Raw genomic sequence first — 15,661 nt, 5'->3', positions numbered from 1 at the left:
TCCTGTTGGCCTTAAAGAGGTAAAAATGCCATGTTGTGCAGAAGCCCATGTGTCAGGGAAGGGGCTACCAGGAGCTGAGGGCTTTTCTTCTGGAGTGGCAAAAACCGAGTTCTGCCTACAACCAGTGAGCCTGAAGAGAATGCCAAGCCTCAGCGGAGATTGCATCCCAGGCCGACATGTTGATTATGGCCTGCTGAGACCCTGAACAGAGGACCCAGATCAAGCATATGACCTCTGACCCAATGAAACAGTGAGGTGGCAACGTATGGGGTGATAATCAACTAAGGTTGTGGGAGTTTCTTATGCAGCAATAGAAAATGAATCAAACAACGTAACGATAATAAATATAATAAGTATAGCAAGACCAGATGATAATATTCAGCACGTATTATATGCTAAAATTTTTCAATTGCTTTCTCTCTTTATAGCAACCCCATATTTTGACGCTATTATTATCCCAATTTAATAAATGCAAAACTGGAGGCTTGGGGGGAAGTCACAGAATGGAGGGGGTGACAGGGCAAGGGTTGAGCCCAGGCCTGGAACTCTGAAGACAGAGTCTGACCACTAGGCAGGGTGGCCTCCGACCAGACAGCAGGAGTTCTGCCCCGAGACCCTCTTCTTCATAACAGTCAAGCCTCCTCTACCTGCACCTCAACCCCTGAGTGCCCTCAGTCGTGGACTCTCCACCCAAGCCAGAGTCCGCAGAGCCTCTTATGGGCCATGACGTCATTTCCTGTCTTTGCACTCTGGATGTCCCATGGTCAGTTCGGACGGTGCGGCCTCTGGGAGCTAAGGGGTCCCCAGGCTCCCCCCAGCATATCCTGGCCCAGCTCGCCCTTAGAGCAACGCACACATCTTGGTTTTCCCAGGACTGTCCCAGTTTTAAAACCGAAAGCATCTCCTCCCAGGAAATCTCTTAGTCCCAGACAAACATGGATGCCTGGTCACCTTGCTGCCCTCCACACCAAGCCGGGCTGAGGTGGCCCTTGGAGCCCCCTCCACCTTGCGGTCTGCGAAGCTCTTTCTTTCCCACTGCCCAGTAGGACATTTGGGTCCTGGTCTCTACAGAGAGCTAAGAGCGGAAGCAACTCTGCTGGAGCCATGGGCACGGAGAAGCTTCTGCTGGTTGGGGTTTGGCCAGAAGACCCCAAGCGGGGCTTTAGTCTGGACCATCAGATAGGCCTAGGAAACCATGCCCACATGGGGGTTTTCCTGCGAACTGAGAAATCTGCTTGCCTTGGGCATTGCACGCGAAGCAGACGTCACACGGGCCGGATTCCATGTTTCATTCCCTCCACGCCCCAAGCAGGCAACTCCGAGAAAACTGGGGAGCTGTGGCCCCTGGATTTGTCTCATTCTGCCTAAGACTGTGACCATCATGAGACTCAGGGAGGGTAGCAGGGACTCACCCATCGCTGTTCACCTCAGCCGAGAGCTCAGTCCTCAGGAGTTGCTGGCTTCTCTCTGTCGGGAGTCCTGGACTCTTGACCACACCCAGCTATTATCTAAATTGTGACAAGGGACACCGTGTGTGTGTGTGTGTGTGTGTGTGTGTGTGACAGTTGGTTGCACCACCGTGAATCCACCCTCAATATGGGAAATGGCTCGCTCTACAGACATATTTTATTAAATACTGCTAGCCAGTGATTTATAAACTCATTCATTCATTAATTCATTTGTTCAACCAATACCTGGGGGCCCCACAATGGGCCCGGCATTATCCTAGGCTCTGACACTGAGTTACGGCATGTTTCGTTTTGTTTTGTTTTAAATGTTTATTTCCGAAAGAGAGCACACAAGCAAGGGAGGGGCAGAGAGACAGGGGACAGAGGATCTGAAGTGGGCTCCCTCGCTGACAGCGGTGAGCCCGATACGGGGCTCGAATTTACAAACCGCAAGATCATGACCCGACGCTCAACCTACTGAGCCACCCAGGCGCCCCACAGCACATTTTAAACTGAGATGATACGATGGGTGCTGGGCACGATGCTAGCACATAAAGATACCAACCTAATCCTCATGGGGTGTGTGAAGGATTGTTAAGGAAGTCAACAAAAGATCCTTCAGGAAGTCTGTCTAAGGAAGGATAGTGTGGGGGGCGGGGGGTTTGTTTTCGTTTTTGCTTTTGCACTTCTCCACAATTAATCCCATTAAAACATCGAAAGGAAACATCTTAATCTCCTAAAACACCCCAACTGTCCCCTACCATATATCACTTTGCAGGGCGTCTGTTTGAGTTCCGAACTAGCTTGAGGCAGGATGCCTGCGATGTGACAGTCTCCGAGCTTGGCACAGGAAAAGCAAAATAGATGGGACATCAGGGATATCCAAGAGCTAATGATTTAGTGGGACGGGGCGACACGCGCTAATAAACATCTTTCCATTGTAATATGGATTTGCTGCGGTTGAGATGTTCAGAGGGTGCTGTGGGAGGTCAGAGGGCAACACTAGACCAACCGGGAGATGGGAAAGGCTTCCCAGAAAGGCCACGCTCTGGCTGTGTCTCTTCTGGTTCTGTGCTGAGTGCCATTTATTTGCTGCAAATAATACATGAAAACATAAACACAGAGTAAAACTCACCCCCAAATCGCTTCAGCCCAAGATAATCCTAACTGACATTTTGGTGAATGCCTTCCAGGCACGCCTGCGTGTAAGGACAGTGTATTTTCTATTATCGTCGTCGAGGTTGACGAAAACCGACTAGGTGTTCAAATGTAGCAAGAAACCCACAAAAAAACTCGACCCCCAGCCTGAAACATGTCTCTGCGCTTTATTTGAGGAAAACATAAATGTGGTCACAAAACATCTTCGGGAAGTGGGGTAACTCAGGAAACCTACAGAACTACCGAACGGGTCTGAGTAAGAGATACGGGGCCACTGCCATTCTCAAGGGCGGGGGAGCGGACACTAAGTTATTTTCTTCCGGGGAAAGCAAGGTTAACTCAAGCTGCGGAGCCCAGATGGTCATTCGATTTACAGCTGTCTAAAGAGGAGCTCTATCTTTCCAAGGGCTGAGTTATGATGACTCTAGGTATCGATCAGATGGAAATGCCGACCCTGTATTCGGCGGAGAGTCAGGGGATGAGGAGTAGAGGGGAGACGGTGGTGGTTACTGTCTTTATGTAGTTTTCGAAGTCACTTCCGAAAAAGAAGATGAGATAATAGTTGAAGATTCCGGCAAGGGACATGAGGAACAGGAACAGTATGATTCGCTTCCCAAATATGTAGCCCGGTGTGCTGGAAAAGAGAGAAAACGGTAGAAGCGGCAACTGAGATGGGCTTAACAAAGAACGTCACCAATTTGAGACACAAGGGGTTTCGATTATAGTTCCTTTTACTCAGGCATGCTCCATTGACTTCCTATGAAGAATGGAAGGGTCTCTGCCACTATTAGTCACTGAACGTATTTCAGAACCAAGCTACGAGAGCCGAGACCCCAAACCCCATCATCGTTAGGGCTCTGCTCTACAGCTTCTCTGCGTTCCCCCAGGGTCCTTCTGAACCCTGATGGCGGGAAGGCAGTGGGTGCTGTCGGTCGGTCGTCAGGCCTTCTGACCCGGGATTAGGAACCCCAGCGACTCGTTCCGACCCTTTCTGCAGCCGCTCTGCTCCAGGAGTGCCTGCGAAGCCGTGCTGGCCGCTGTGTCTCACCCAGGACTGAAGTGCCTCTCCGAGACAGGGGCTGGTTTCACGAACCAGTGAGGCTGATGGAATCTAAAAGGTGCTTCAGGATCCGAGGGTTCAATCTATTCTCCTGAGGCTGCTTGGGAATGAGCCATGTTCACACTAATGAAAGCTGGACCCCTAGCAGCGGAAGACAGGCTCTTACATTTTAAGCGAATGGAGGTGGGGCAGAGATGTTTTAGTACATTCATATTCTTCTCTCAAAGGCTCTAAATCCTACGCTGCTTAGGCAAGTCATCAGCTGGGGTCAGGAGGCAGCTCCCCAGTGATAGGTGACCACCTAATTGTGCACAGCGGCTGCCCTGGCTTCCCTCTGAACGATCCTTTTGTGACCGCTGTGGCCGGATCCAACCCGGGTAGCGCCAGTGCGTTTGGAAAGTCCAGCCAAATGGCTCGCTAAGGCTGTTAGTCACGACCCAGTGAGGGGACCCTTTGGCAACCATGGCTGTTCAACGAGAACAGCCAACTCAGCTAAACAGGTGCGTCAGTGCTGTTGAGCATTATGGTTTTTGACATAATCAAGAGAGAGAGCAGAATTTGGCATCCCCAGGCTCGACGTTAGAAATTTTATCTTTTTGAAATGGACCCCAAAGCTTCATCACGGAACTCCTAGCTTCCCTATGTCAAGGGTCTGAAAAACGTTCAGCGGGGCGACTATTTCCTTGCTACTCAAAGTGTGGGCCGCGGACCAGCAGCGTTGGCATCCACCGGGGGCTTGTTAAGAAATGCAGAATCGCAGGTCCCTCTCTGGATTCAGCAGATCCAAATCTGCGTTTTGACAAGTCCCTCCGTGACTCACAGGCCATTAAAGTTTGAGAAACATGGCTGGCCGACGTTGTCCCCGCTCCTTGGCCCGCTGTGTTCTTCTGCCCCGTTCTGACCTGTTCTTCTGTCCTCGGTTCCCTGTTTACAGTCATGCTCACGAAGTGAGACCTCCTGTTTCTTTATTGGGGAGAAAAATAATATGCTCTCTAAAGAGAGCATGATGGGCTAAATTGTGTCCTCCCCTCCCCCCACCCCCATTCATATGTTGAAGTCCTAACCCCGATTCCTCAGGACATGACCGTGTTTAGAGACAGAATCTTTAAAGAGGTAATTAAGGTAAAAATGTAATCACCAGGGTGGATCCTGACTCAATATGGCTGGTGTCCTTTAAGAAGAGAGGATCTGGACACAGACCCACACAGAAGGAAGACACAGGGGAAAGAGGGCCACCCGTGAGCCAAGGAGGGAGGCGTCAGAAGGAACAAGGCAGCCAACACCTCGATCTCAGATTTCTACCCTCCGGAGACAATCAATCTCTGTTGTCTGAGCCACGCCGTCTACGGTACTTGATTACAGTGGCCCTGGCGGACAAATACAGTCACCTGCCAATGCTGATGAGAAAGTAACAGAGTCTAAGGAAGGGCTATCTTTTAGCCAGAGAATAGAGGGTTCAGGGAAATTAACTTGTGAAAAGTCAAATATTGTGGTGGCTCAGATTTATCACAGGAATGAGGCCACCATATGCTCATTACGGAAACAAGAAAAAGCGATCTGCAAAGCTGTTTCAGAATGTGCTCGAGATAAATCTGCGGTGAAGGATGAAATGGCAGCGCCTGCTGCTGAAATAGTGGTGTTCTCGACTTCGGGGCAGCATTTTTCAAAGGTCTCAAGGCATCCCGCCCCCGAGGAGACGGCTGTGCGGTGCCTTAACTCTTCCCGGACCGTGCGAAGGGCGTGGAAGGCAAGGGTTCAGCACGTGCCCACCACCCGCAGGGCTGAGTGTGAATGGGGGGTCCCCACCTCGGGCACTTCGGGAGCCTCAGTTTGAAATCTGTCCAGCCTGGCGGTGGGCGCGGTGGGGGCAGAAGGAAGGGCCGGGGTGGGGGGGGCCGCGGGACACGTCCTGCGTAATTAGACTGAAACCCAAGGCATCTCTATGATTATCTCTGGAAGCTGATGCACAGTTGTCTCTAAATGGGGCGGGGAAGGTCAGAATGAAACGAAGCATCTGAGGGACAGGCATTTTATATCTGTGACTTTGTGAGGTATTGGTAACCCATTATCCAGGTGGGGAAACTGAGAAGAGACGGGTTGAATGATGTGCCTAAGGGCACACAGCCAGGAAGAGGCAAAGTGGGAATTCAAACCTGTCTGGGAGAGGCCAGGGTCCTGCTCGGTCTACCTTCCCGAGGGCTCCTTTGGAGACGGGGATATTGTTGTTACGTTTCGAAATAAATGTATCCCCCCTCTCTTACACACACACACAGCATCAAACCTACGTGAAAACATCAAAAAGGCATTATGACAGGGGCACCCGGGTAGCTCAGTCGGTTGAGCATCCAACTTCCACCCAGGTCACGATCTCTCACCATTTGTGAGTTCGAGCCCCGCGTCGGGCTCTGTGCGGGCAGCTCGGAGCCTGGAACCTGTTTCGGATTCTGTGTCTCCTTCTCTCTCTGCGCCCCCGCCCCCCAACTTGTGCTCTGTCTCTCCCTATCAAAAATAAATAAAATAAAATAAAAAATTCAAAAAGGCATTATGACAGACAATTCCCATCTCGAATGTGCCTAAAACTTCGAGGAGGAGGAGGTGTGGTGTGAGGTGTAGCTGGGGCCAGGCACCAGGACCCCTGAGCTCCAGCCCCCCCTCCCTGCTGTGTGGCCTTGGGCAAGTCGCTGACCCTCCCCCGCCTCACATAAAAATATATACAAAATGTGGGTGGAAAAAAGAAAACTGCATGGTCCCATCTGGCCTTAAAATTCTGTTCTTTTCAGAAAGGAAATACCACTTTAAACCCGGTAACTTCTAAAGGGAATAAAAATTGTAAGGCCCACGAGAACAAGATATTGTTCCTCTGCTCACCCACATATCTCCAATAAATCAGGCCCTCCAGAGATTTTTGTCAAATGAATCATTCTTAGAAAAGAGGCATGAACAGCCTTCAGTGATTCCCACACTGTGTGCAGAAGTTGTTAAAATGCATACTCCCAGGCTCCCACCCTAGAGATTCTGATTCGGTACATCCAGGAACGTCTATTTTTAACAAGCACCCCCAGGCAATTCTTGGTGCACTTGGTTGTTGGTTGGTGGGTTGCACTTTAGAAACACCAGCCTTGAGGGGCGCCTGGGTGGCTCAGTCGGTTAAGCGGCCGACTTCGGCTCCGGTCATGATCTCACGGTTTGTGGGTTCAAGCCCTGCATCGGGCTCTGTGCTGACAGCTCGGAGCCTGGAGCCTGCTTCGGATTCTGTGTCTCCCTCTCTCTCTGCTACCCTCCCCTGTTTATGCTCTGTCTCTGTCTCAAAAATAAATAAAACATTAAAAAAAAATTAAAAAAAAAAGAAAAAGAAACACCAGCCTTGGTACCCATACACTCACCCCGGGTGTTCCAAGAAAGCAAGTTCATTCTCTAACTCTGATGAAGTAACCCAGAGTCCACACTTCAGGTGGGGGAGGGGAGGAAGAGATTCTAAAATATTGACACGAAAGGGGAAAATGGCTATGAGGGATCGGGACTTTTGAAAACTGTGCCCGTTATTGTTTCTATAAGGTGAGTAATTTTGGTACTGCTCCTGACTCTAGCAGACCCTGGGCCTGTTTGAGGGCAAGGGTTTTGTCATGTTTATTATCATCTCAGCAACTGACTCTTGCCACCCCGGGGGAGGGGTGGTCAGTAAATATTTGCTACACGGGTGCTGAGTGCATGGGGAGTGAAGGTGGGGCTGGTTAACCTGAGTTGCCAATCCTTGTTTGTCCACTGCTAGGTTAAGAACTTCAAAATGCACAGAGGGATTTTAGTGGGAGCTCCAACAGGGAACAGGGCCCTGAGGGACAGGAAGAGAGAGCAGCTTGGTACCAGCTAGGGAAGGTACATGATAAAAGTCAAGTAAAGGTACGGGTGCCTGGGGGGCTCAGTCGGTCAAGCGTCCGATTTTGGCTCCGGTCATGATCTTGCGGTTTGTGGGCTCGAGCCCCGCGTCGGGCTCTGCGCTGACAGTTCAGAGCCTGGAGTCTATGTCTCTTTCTCTCTCTGCCCTTCCCCTGTTCATGCTCTCTCTTTCTCTCTTTCTCTCTCTGTCTCTTTCAAAAATAAATAAACATTTTTTTTTAAAAAGTCAAGTAAAGGTAGATGATAAAAGCCAAGTAGTCTTGTAATATAATGCCAATTGCCACTGAGTTTGGGTCCCGATAGTAGCTTAGAATGAAAGGGGAAGAAACTAAAATTCATTTTTTTTTGAGAGTCAGACTGTGAGCAGGGGAGGGGCAAAGAGACAGAGGGAAAGAGAATCTCTGGCAGGCTGCACGCTGTCAGGACAGAACCCAACACAGGGCTCGATCTCACGGCCCTGAGATCTGAGATCTGAGACCTGAGCTGAAATCAAGAGTCGGATGCTTAACCTACTGAGCTACCCAGGCGCCCCTGAAATTCATGTGGTTTGAGATGCTACAAACTACGTAATCAAAACAGGGAGAAAAGTGTCAGGGAGTAGGATGTAGGGCTGAGAATGAGAGCCATAAGCTTCTGGGGGGGACAAAGGTGGGGGCTCCAAAATTCCAGAAGGAAGAAGCTTTTGTGGGGGAGACACATCAAGGAATGTCATGCCCACCCACTGCACCCAAAATGACACTAGAACTTCTGATGTGGATAGGGCCAAAGCAACTTCTGGGGAGGAGCAAAGATGATTGACAGCCCCCGGGAGAAATTCCTGGAAGGGTCTCCCTGAGCAGTATCTTCCTCTATGGTGAGCCCAAGAAATAAAGCAGATCCCGAAGACATTTGGCCATTAGAGCATCTGCAGAGAACAAGTGCGACACGGCCCAGGGACGGAAGTGGGGATCCGAAAGAGGGGGTCCACGGCGGAAGAGGGTATTAGCACATAGTTTCCAGAAGGCAGAATTGAAAATCCTCTTGGACCTAGCCATGGAGGCTCTCGGGGTTGCATCTACCTCAAACTATATGTCGGTCTAGATTAGGATTAGACATTTCATCCCATAGATGTCATTTCTCCTGATGCCAATAGCTCCGAACTCTGTGTTCAGAAGTATTGTGAGGCCGTGTCCGGTCTCGGCAGGAAGGAGCACCGTGATGGATGAGTAATGAAGGCTGTGGGTGCGGGACAGGTGAGAAGGCTCTGAAGGCACCACAGACAGTGGTAAAGGGGCCGGTGGGATCTCACGGGGGAGACCAGGACAGGATTTAAGAGGTTAGGCCAATTACATTTTAATGAGGTCCAGGGAAGTCTAGTATTTTTAAGATTTTAAGTCTAGATCTTATCATTTTTTGCCACCTCGGTTCATTCCCTAGCAGTGATTACCTTTAAAATGCAGAGAGCCTACGGGCAAATCAACAAATGTTGTCATGCTCCACAGATTGTCTTAGAATTAAAGCAACTTTAAGATCTCAGGCGAGAGGTGACAGGCGAAGAGAACAGTGACTGGGCCAGACCCCGGAGACTCTGCGGAGGAAGACAGGGATGCACGGGGAGGCAGCCCAAGAGAGCAGAACCCCCTTATTTTACTGATAGACACCCCACCACCCCTCGCTTCTTGACAACAGGTGCTCTCCCGGGAAAAGGCGGAATAGAGGCTTTCCAGAGTGGAAGAGAATGAGGAATATCACTTATGAGAGTGTTGATAAGGGTAAGAGAGATAATGGAACTGTGGTTTTCAAGGGTAAATAAGAACCCCACTAGAGAGGAATGAATAGCAGACGAGCCCAGGAAAGAATCTCTGAGAGACGAGTCATTCTTCTCTTGGCTGCAGCTCGCCATCACCCCCCGGCCCCCAGCCATTTAGTTTCACAGGCTCCCAAGGTCCCCAGACAGAATGCTTTCACCTGCCGACCTCCTGGGATGTCAATGCCTTTGTCACCGCTGCAGATGTTATCTAAACGGAGAGCCCATTAACCGCGAGAGGAGGGTGCTATCGTAAGAGACGGGGAGGGGGGACGTGAAACTAGACAAGGGAGAAAAATGGAGGGGAGGGCTGGAGTCACCACTCGGGCAGGCGGCAGCCTCCCAGAACACACGCCTGGCTCCTGGAGCCCTGCTGGTACATTAAGAATTCGAACGAAGTGGGAGCGCCTGGGTGGCTCAGTCAGTTAAGTGTCCGACTCTTGATTTCAGCTCAGGTCACGATCTCACGGTTCACGAGTTCAAGCCCCACATCGGGCTCTGCGCTGGCCACGCGGAGCCTGCTTGGGATTCTCTCCCGCCCTCTCCCTCTCTCTCTGCCCCGCTGCTGCTCGCTCTCTCTCTCTCTCTTTCTCTCAAAAAATAAATAAATAAAAAAAATTCCAACAAGAATCCTGAGGAACTGGTGGCAGACTATAACATGTCTCCTGTAAGCATCCTCATTTATTTTATGGAAATCCGGATTTCCCAAACCGGGTGTAGCCAAAGTTATAGCGGCTGCTCTGGGGCTTCCCGTCTGGCTGCCTCCATCAGCAATGCAACGGGGACTCTATTCACAGGCTCCGTCCTCTGAGTGTTCGTGCGTCCTATTTTTGCAACATTCTTCCTGCTGGTCCCTGGAAAATCTGTTACTCAAGAGAACTGATCACAAGGTGCACGTTTTAGTTCTCACTTCTTTAGGCAAACCATGAAACGCTTCACTCACCGGAGGCCTTGGGAAGCCAGACCCAGAAAGTCAGACTCTGAAGGGTGGGAGTAGAGCAGCGGGCAGAGGGGGTACAAGAATGGGCAGCGTGCGGTGTGAAAGCATCCTTCGTGGGCCCGACGCCACGTGGAGGAATGTGTTACTGGGCGTAGGAATCAAGTCCCCCAGCGGTATTTGCCGAGCCCGCAAAGTTCAGGGGGAAAAGGGGGAGGGATACTATAGCCCTCACCCTCCAGCCCCGAGTGACCCCCCGCCCAGAGCCTTAAATCTTGGGCAGAATATGGTGGTGAACGATCCCTCTTCTTGCTCAAAAAGCGTGGCTCACACCCTGGTTCTTAAACGGTCCCAGTGGCCTACCTCTGAGTTCTCTCCCCCAGGTAGCCGACGAAGTATTTTTGCCTCACGAACAGGTACATCAGGCCAGCAAAGGCGGCGGGAACTAAGTGGAGAAAGGGAAACACCCGTGTGAGTTTCACAGATGCCAGAACATGCTAAGTTAGCATGGTGTTAATCCAGTCATTATACAACGAATGTCGGTCACAAAATCTAGCAGAAGCCTCAAGTGCTGGCAGCTGGGGCTGAACTTCAGCAAACGCCCAGGGCTGGTAGAAACCTAGAACCTCGATGATAGTAATGTTACTTTCTACGGGCGTCGTGGTACAGTTTACAAAGTGTTTTCCTGCCCATCATGTAATCTGAATCCTTCGCACATGACCAATATCATCTTTGCTTATTCGAGATGTGAAAACTTGGGCTTCAGGGGTCAAAGGGCTTGTGTAAGACTGCCAGGTGGGATGGGTGGTGTCTGTGTTTGTGTGTATGTGTGCGTGTGTGTGTGTGTGATGTGGTCCGGGGCAGGGGATGGGGAACCAGACCCGGAACCCCAAGCCCAGCTCTAGGCTGGCTGTCTTAAAAGTGTACCCTTCCCCTCTGGGCCACCAGGCAGTGCAATGCTCAACCTTTTCTGAAAAATTGCTGCCAATTCAGAAAACATCTCTAGGGAAGGAGATTCCCTTTGCCCTCTAGTCCCCTGAGGAGCACCCGTGAGCATCAGGAGTGCTGAACCTTAGATTTGAGAGTTAGAAAACCCAACCCCACAAGAACCATTCAGATCAGGAGCTAATACTTAACTCATTCTACATCTGGACAAAGGGCTGATTGCAGCTTTCCTACCTCTCAGGAATAATTATGAGGGTGATATAAGTGATGGGTATAAAAGCACTCTGAAGACCTCCCAGCATTATTCAAATGCCAAATTAATTGTGTCGACAGAGTGCTTTTTATATGTCAGGCACTGCCCCCAGGCACTTTGGGTACTTGGGTCTCCAATCCTCCCAGCCCCCTGGTAAAGAGCGTATCACTGTCGCCATTGGGCAGATGAGGAAATTTAGGCTCAAGGAAGTCAGTTTGCCCAGCTGCACTTACCAGACCAAAAGACCCATGAGGACACACATCTTTGGCCAGCCATCATCTCTGTGCTTGGCAGAGTGCCTGGCACATAGTGGCTTTCAAAAATTATTTGTTAAGTGAATTAATAAACGTCGAGTAAGCCAAAGAAAAGACTGTTAAAAAGAAAACCACACACCCAAAATGGCATCAGTTAGGCCAAGTCCCCAAACCGGGCTTCCTATCTAACCTGATAGCAATTTCCATCTCCCTCCAAAATTCAGTCTTCATCTGTAGTCAGGAATTTTCTGATCCGAGCCAAGGCAGCCATGGGTCGCATGGGCCCTCTCCCATGTGGGGGATGGAAGGAAGGCGAGGTCTGCAGGATAAGGGCCCCTCCTCTCCTCTCTAAGGGAAAGAAACCTTGCCCGGAAAAATCCTTTTCTTTTGCTGACAACTTTCTTGCCTCACCCTCCTTCTTATAAAAACCTTCCATTTTGTACAACCCCTCTGCACCCCCTCTGCTTGCTAGATGGGATGCTGGATTCGTGAATCCTTTAATGAAGCCGATTAGGTCTTCAAATTTATTCGGTTGAATTTTATTTTTTAACAAGGTGGAATCTGAAACCAAGTTTGTATAATTTTAAAACCGTGTTACCACCACCAGTGCCATCAATAATCACATTTACTGGGCTTCTGTTGTTAGGTTGAACTATATGAACTGTCATTTTTGTAGATCCTAAACTGTCAGGCATCAGCAGTTTTCTACGGTTCAATGTGATATATGCCATGCACTATGTCAGGGACTTTATGCACAGTCTCTCAAGCACCCTGGGAACTCAATTATTCCTGCTTTACAAATGGGGAAACTGAGGCTTAGGAAGGATGAGTGAAGAACAGCCCAGGGTCACAACACCAGCAATGAGTGTCCTCACAATAGTCTCTAGGGATGCCTGAGTATTTGATTAAGTATCTGACTCTTGATTTTGGCTCAGGTCATGATCTCACAGTTCGTGTGTTAGAGCCCTCCCATCAGGCTTTGTGCTGACTGCGCGGAGCCTGCTTGGGATTCTCTCTCTCTCCCTCTGTCTCTGCCCCTCCCCTGCTCATGCATGTGCTCTCTCTCTCTCTCTCTCTCTGTCCCTCTGTCTCTCAAAATAAAGAAAGAAAACACTTAAAAAATTAAAAAAAAAAAAAAAAAGAACTGTCTCCAGTCTGTCAGTCCCCAGACCCTCCCAAAATACTAGTGTTATGTGACAGGTAAGAAAACCAAAACACAAAAGAAACCACTTATGAAGTTCATGCTATTATCTGAAAGCCACCAAACTGTCACAATTCACAATCTGCCCTGAACAAAGTTTTTCCTGGTTTGTCCCATCTGGATGGCTCTGCTCTAACTTACCAGCACATCTCTCTCTCAACAGGAGCTAAACTGAACATGAGCTCACAAGAGTCAGGGGTGGAAAATGGCTGTGCTCATGCCTCGTGGACCCACCAGGCCGCTTGGAACAGTAGGAAAGGCACAGTGGGTTCGAATCTGGACTCGAAAATTCTGAGGTTTGAGCAAACCGCTTGTCCCTCTGGGACTTGGGCTCCTGCTCGTGTAAAGTGAAGAATCTGGGCGAGAATGATGTCTGAGGTTCCTTTTGACTAAACAATCCAGTAATTTACTATAGAGCATAAGGAATGACGATTACCGAAGAGGGTTTGCTGACACTTTTGACCCCTAGCAATGCCAACAATTGTTTGGCAGAAAATGCATAGTTCCGGGGCTCTGAAACACCCTCACACTCCCTTTGTATTTATCTAGCTAGAACAACTCTAGAGCCACCTCTATCGAGTATCATCTAGGACCTAAAAGGAATCGTAACTCCTCGTATAAGCATAGTTTGGCTTGGTTTTTCAAGTGACGCCAGACACGTTTCTTATTTCACTCGGGATAGATAGTGGTAAATAAACGGTGAGTGATGACAGCCTTATGGAGCACAGGAGGAGGCCACATGCTGTCCCTGAAGGGGTTTCTGCTGCCATCCCTCACCTCTGTTCTCTGTCCCTGCGCCTGATTCCTTTCCTTCATGGCGCTTCTCACTCTCGGCAACGATGTATCCATTCGCTTTCTTTCCTGTGGTTCATCTCACCAAGTGCCATGTGCTCGGCCACTACGTCTTGTTATTTATCACTGTGTATCTAAGCACAGGGCTTGTCACGTAGGAGGTGCTCAAGGTCTATGCATCATATACGTGGATAATGCAGAAAAGCCCTGGTGCAAAATCCAGGACTTGGCGCCAGAGACCTGGGCTCTGTTTCTGGCTCTGTTATTCACCAGCTGAGTAACCTTGAGCCCGTCATCTCATCTCCCCGAACCAAAGTGTTCTCCGGGCGAATAGAGGGAGGGGCGCCTGGGTGGCTCCGCGGGGTTAAGCGTCTGGCTCTCGGTTTGGGTTCAGAGCCTGTGTGGGACTCTCCCTCTCCCTCTCTCTCTCTGCCCCTCCCCCACTCGCTCTCTCCACCACTCTCAAAAAGAAATAAAGAAACTTAACAAAAAGATAACAGAGGGAGATAATACGCCCTCTACCTACTCCCTCAAGTGGGAGAAGAGGTAAGGATTAAAGAGTCCCTCGGGGGGACACTTGTGGCCTTTTCTTACACACCCCCGCGGGGGGCCACATTGTGGAAGCTGGCCAGGTCACGCCAGCCCCCCCCCCGCCCCGCCCCGGCGAGGCACAGTGCCGATCTCCAAAGGGGACCCGAAAAACACGACTCTGGTTTCCTGGTCCTTTTAGGTCAACTCTGGGAGTCAACCTGCTGAAGTCAAGACCGTGGGCGGCTGCTAACCCCGGAGAAGGCTGGGGACCTGGAATCCGGCCCGTGGCTCCGCAGACCCAGGCCCGACAGAGGACCTGCCACCCTGCGAGCTTATTAGCAGAAGAGCAGAGTGGCGGCGGTCCCAGAATAGATCCCTCAGGCGCCCTCATTTATAATGCCCTTGTATCTGCGCTAACACTGCTTAAGGATTCTGAGTCACATTTAGCCTCAAACCGCCCTTGTCGGCGCAGGAGCTCTCAACCAGCCACCGGGGAGCAAGCATTAGCAATGCGTTATCGCACCCGCTCCGCACAGGCGCAGAGCATGCCTGAAACACGACCTCCCGAGGGTTCTCACCTCTCCGAGGGCTTCCCGGGGATCGGAGCTGGAGGTCAAGCAAAGTCTTTTCAACGAAAGAGCCCGCGCTCGAACCTCCCCACGGCGCACGCTCCAGAAAGAGAACACACAAGAAGCCAGAGTTACCTTGGCTGCAGAGCAGCCCCGCGCTCCAGAGCACGACAAGGAACGTGGGGTACGCGTCCACACAGTTTTGGCTGTGGAATAAAAAAAATAAGGAGAAGAAGCATCAGGAAACACGCTACCGCGGCACCGTCTGAAAACCACCTGAAACCCCAAGCCGATAATCACCATCACACACGAAGCACGAACCCCATTCATGACTCCACTTGTATCTACCGGTAGGACCCGGCTGCCGCATGAGACATAGGCAGCGGCATAAAGCAAATACATGCTCAGAATCCATTTAGTCCCTTCCTCAGTGAAGCCAGTCGGAGACTCGGTTTCTTGATGGATTCGTTTTGGCAGGGTTCCTGCTCCTGGCTGTGCCAAAGTGCTTCTTGGAATTGAAAAGTGAGCAACACAGACAGCAGGGCTGTGGCAGCTGTCAGGATCGGGGGTGGGGGGTGGGGGGTGCAGGAGAGAGGAGCCCAACTGAGAAACCTTTGTCAGACACACAAGTCAGCTCAGACCCACAGGCGAGGCTGGGGGGGGGGGGGGTGGTGGGGAGATGAGCTTGGAGCGTGAAAGAAACCAGGGTCGATTCAGAAAAGCTGACGCTCAGAAAGGTCTCGTGCTGGTGGTGCGATGGCCGTGTTCAGGGCTCAGTCTTCACTCTCGGGGAGGGGCTCTCCCCTCACACCAGCCACCATGCTGATATTTTA

General features: G+C 50.5%; 1 protein-coding gene across 9 annotated transcripts in view; it reads right to left on the bottom strand.

Annotated features, from left to right (window-relative positions):
• Positions 1–2,754: 2,754 nt before the first annotated feature.
• Positions 2,755–15,661, bottom strand: part of ALOX5AP (arachidonate 5-lipoxygenase activating protein) — a 32,935-nt gene continuing 20,028 nt past the window's right edge. For 4 of the 9 annotated variants that reach the window (XM_047078434.1, XM_047078426.1, XM_047078417.1 and 1 more), the window contains 3 exons: positions 14,964–15,034; positions 10,647–10,728; positions 2,755–3,240 (listed from right to left, as the gene is read on the bottom strand). In XM_047078434.1, the coding sequence (XP_046934390.1) occupies positions 3,078–3,240; positions 10,647–10,728; positions 14,964–15,034 (316 nt within the window). In that variant the 3' untranslated portion in view covers positions 2,755–3,077. Of the gene's footprint in view, positions 3,241–5,819; positions 5,948–10,007; positions 10,226–10,646; positions 10,729–14,963; positions 15,035–15,661 lie in introns of those variants that run through there. The other 5 variants (XM_047078486.1, XM_047078455.1, XM_047078476.1 and 2 more) reach the window with 3 other exon arrangements.

The sequence above is a fragment of the Lynx rufus genome, unplaced genomic scaffold (assembly GCF_022079265.1).
Source record: "Lynx rufus isolate CCGP_SWC_20201006 ecotype Redwood Valley unplaced genomic scaffold, mLynRuf1.p SCAF_1, whole genome shotgun sequence".
NCBI lineage: Eukaryota > Metazoa > Chordata > Mammalia > Carnivora > Felidae > Lynx > Lynx rufus.
The sequence above is the reverse complement of the archived record's forward strand: the minus strand, read 5'-3'. Positions and strand labels throughout refer to the sequence as shown.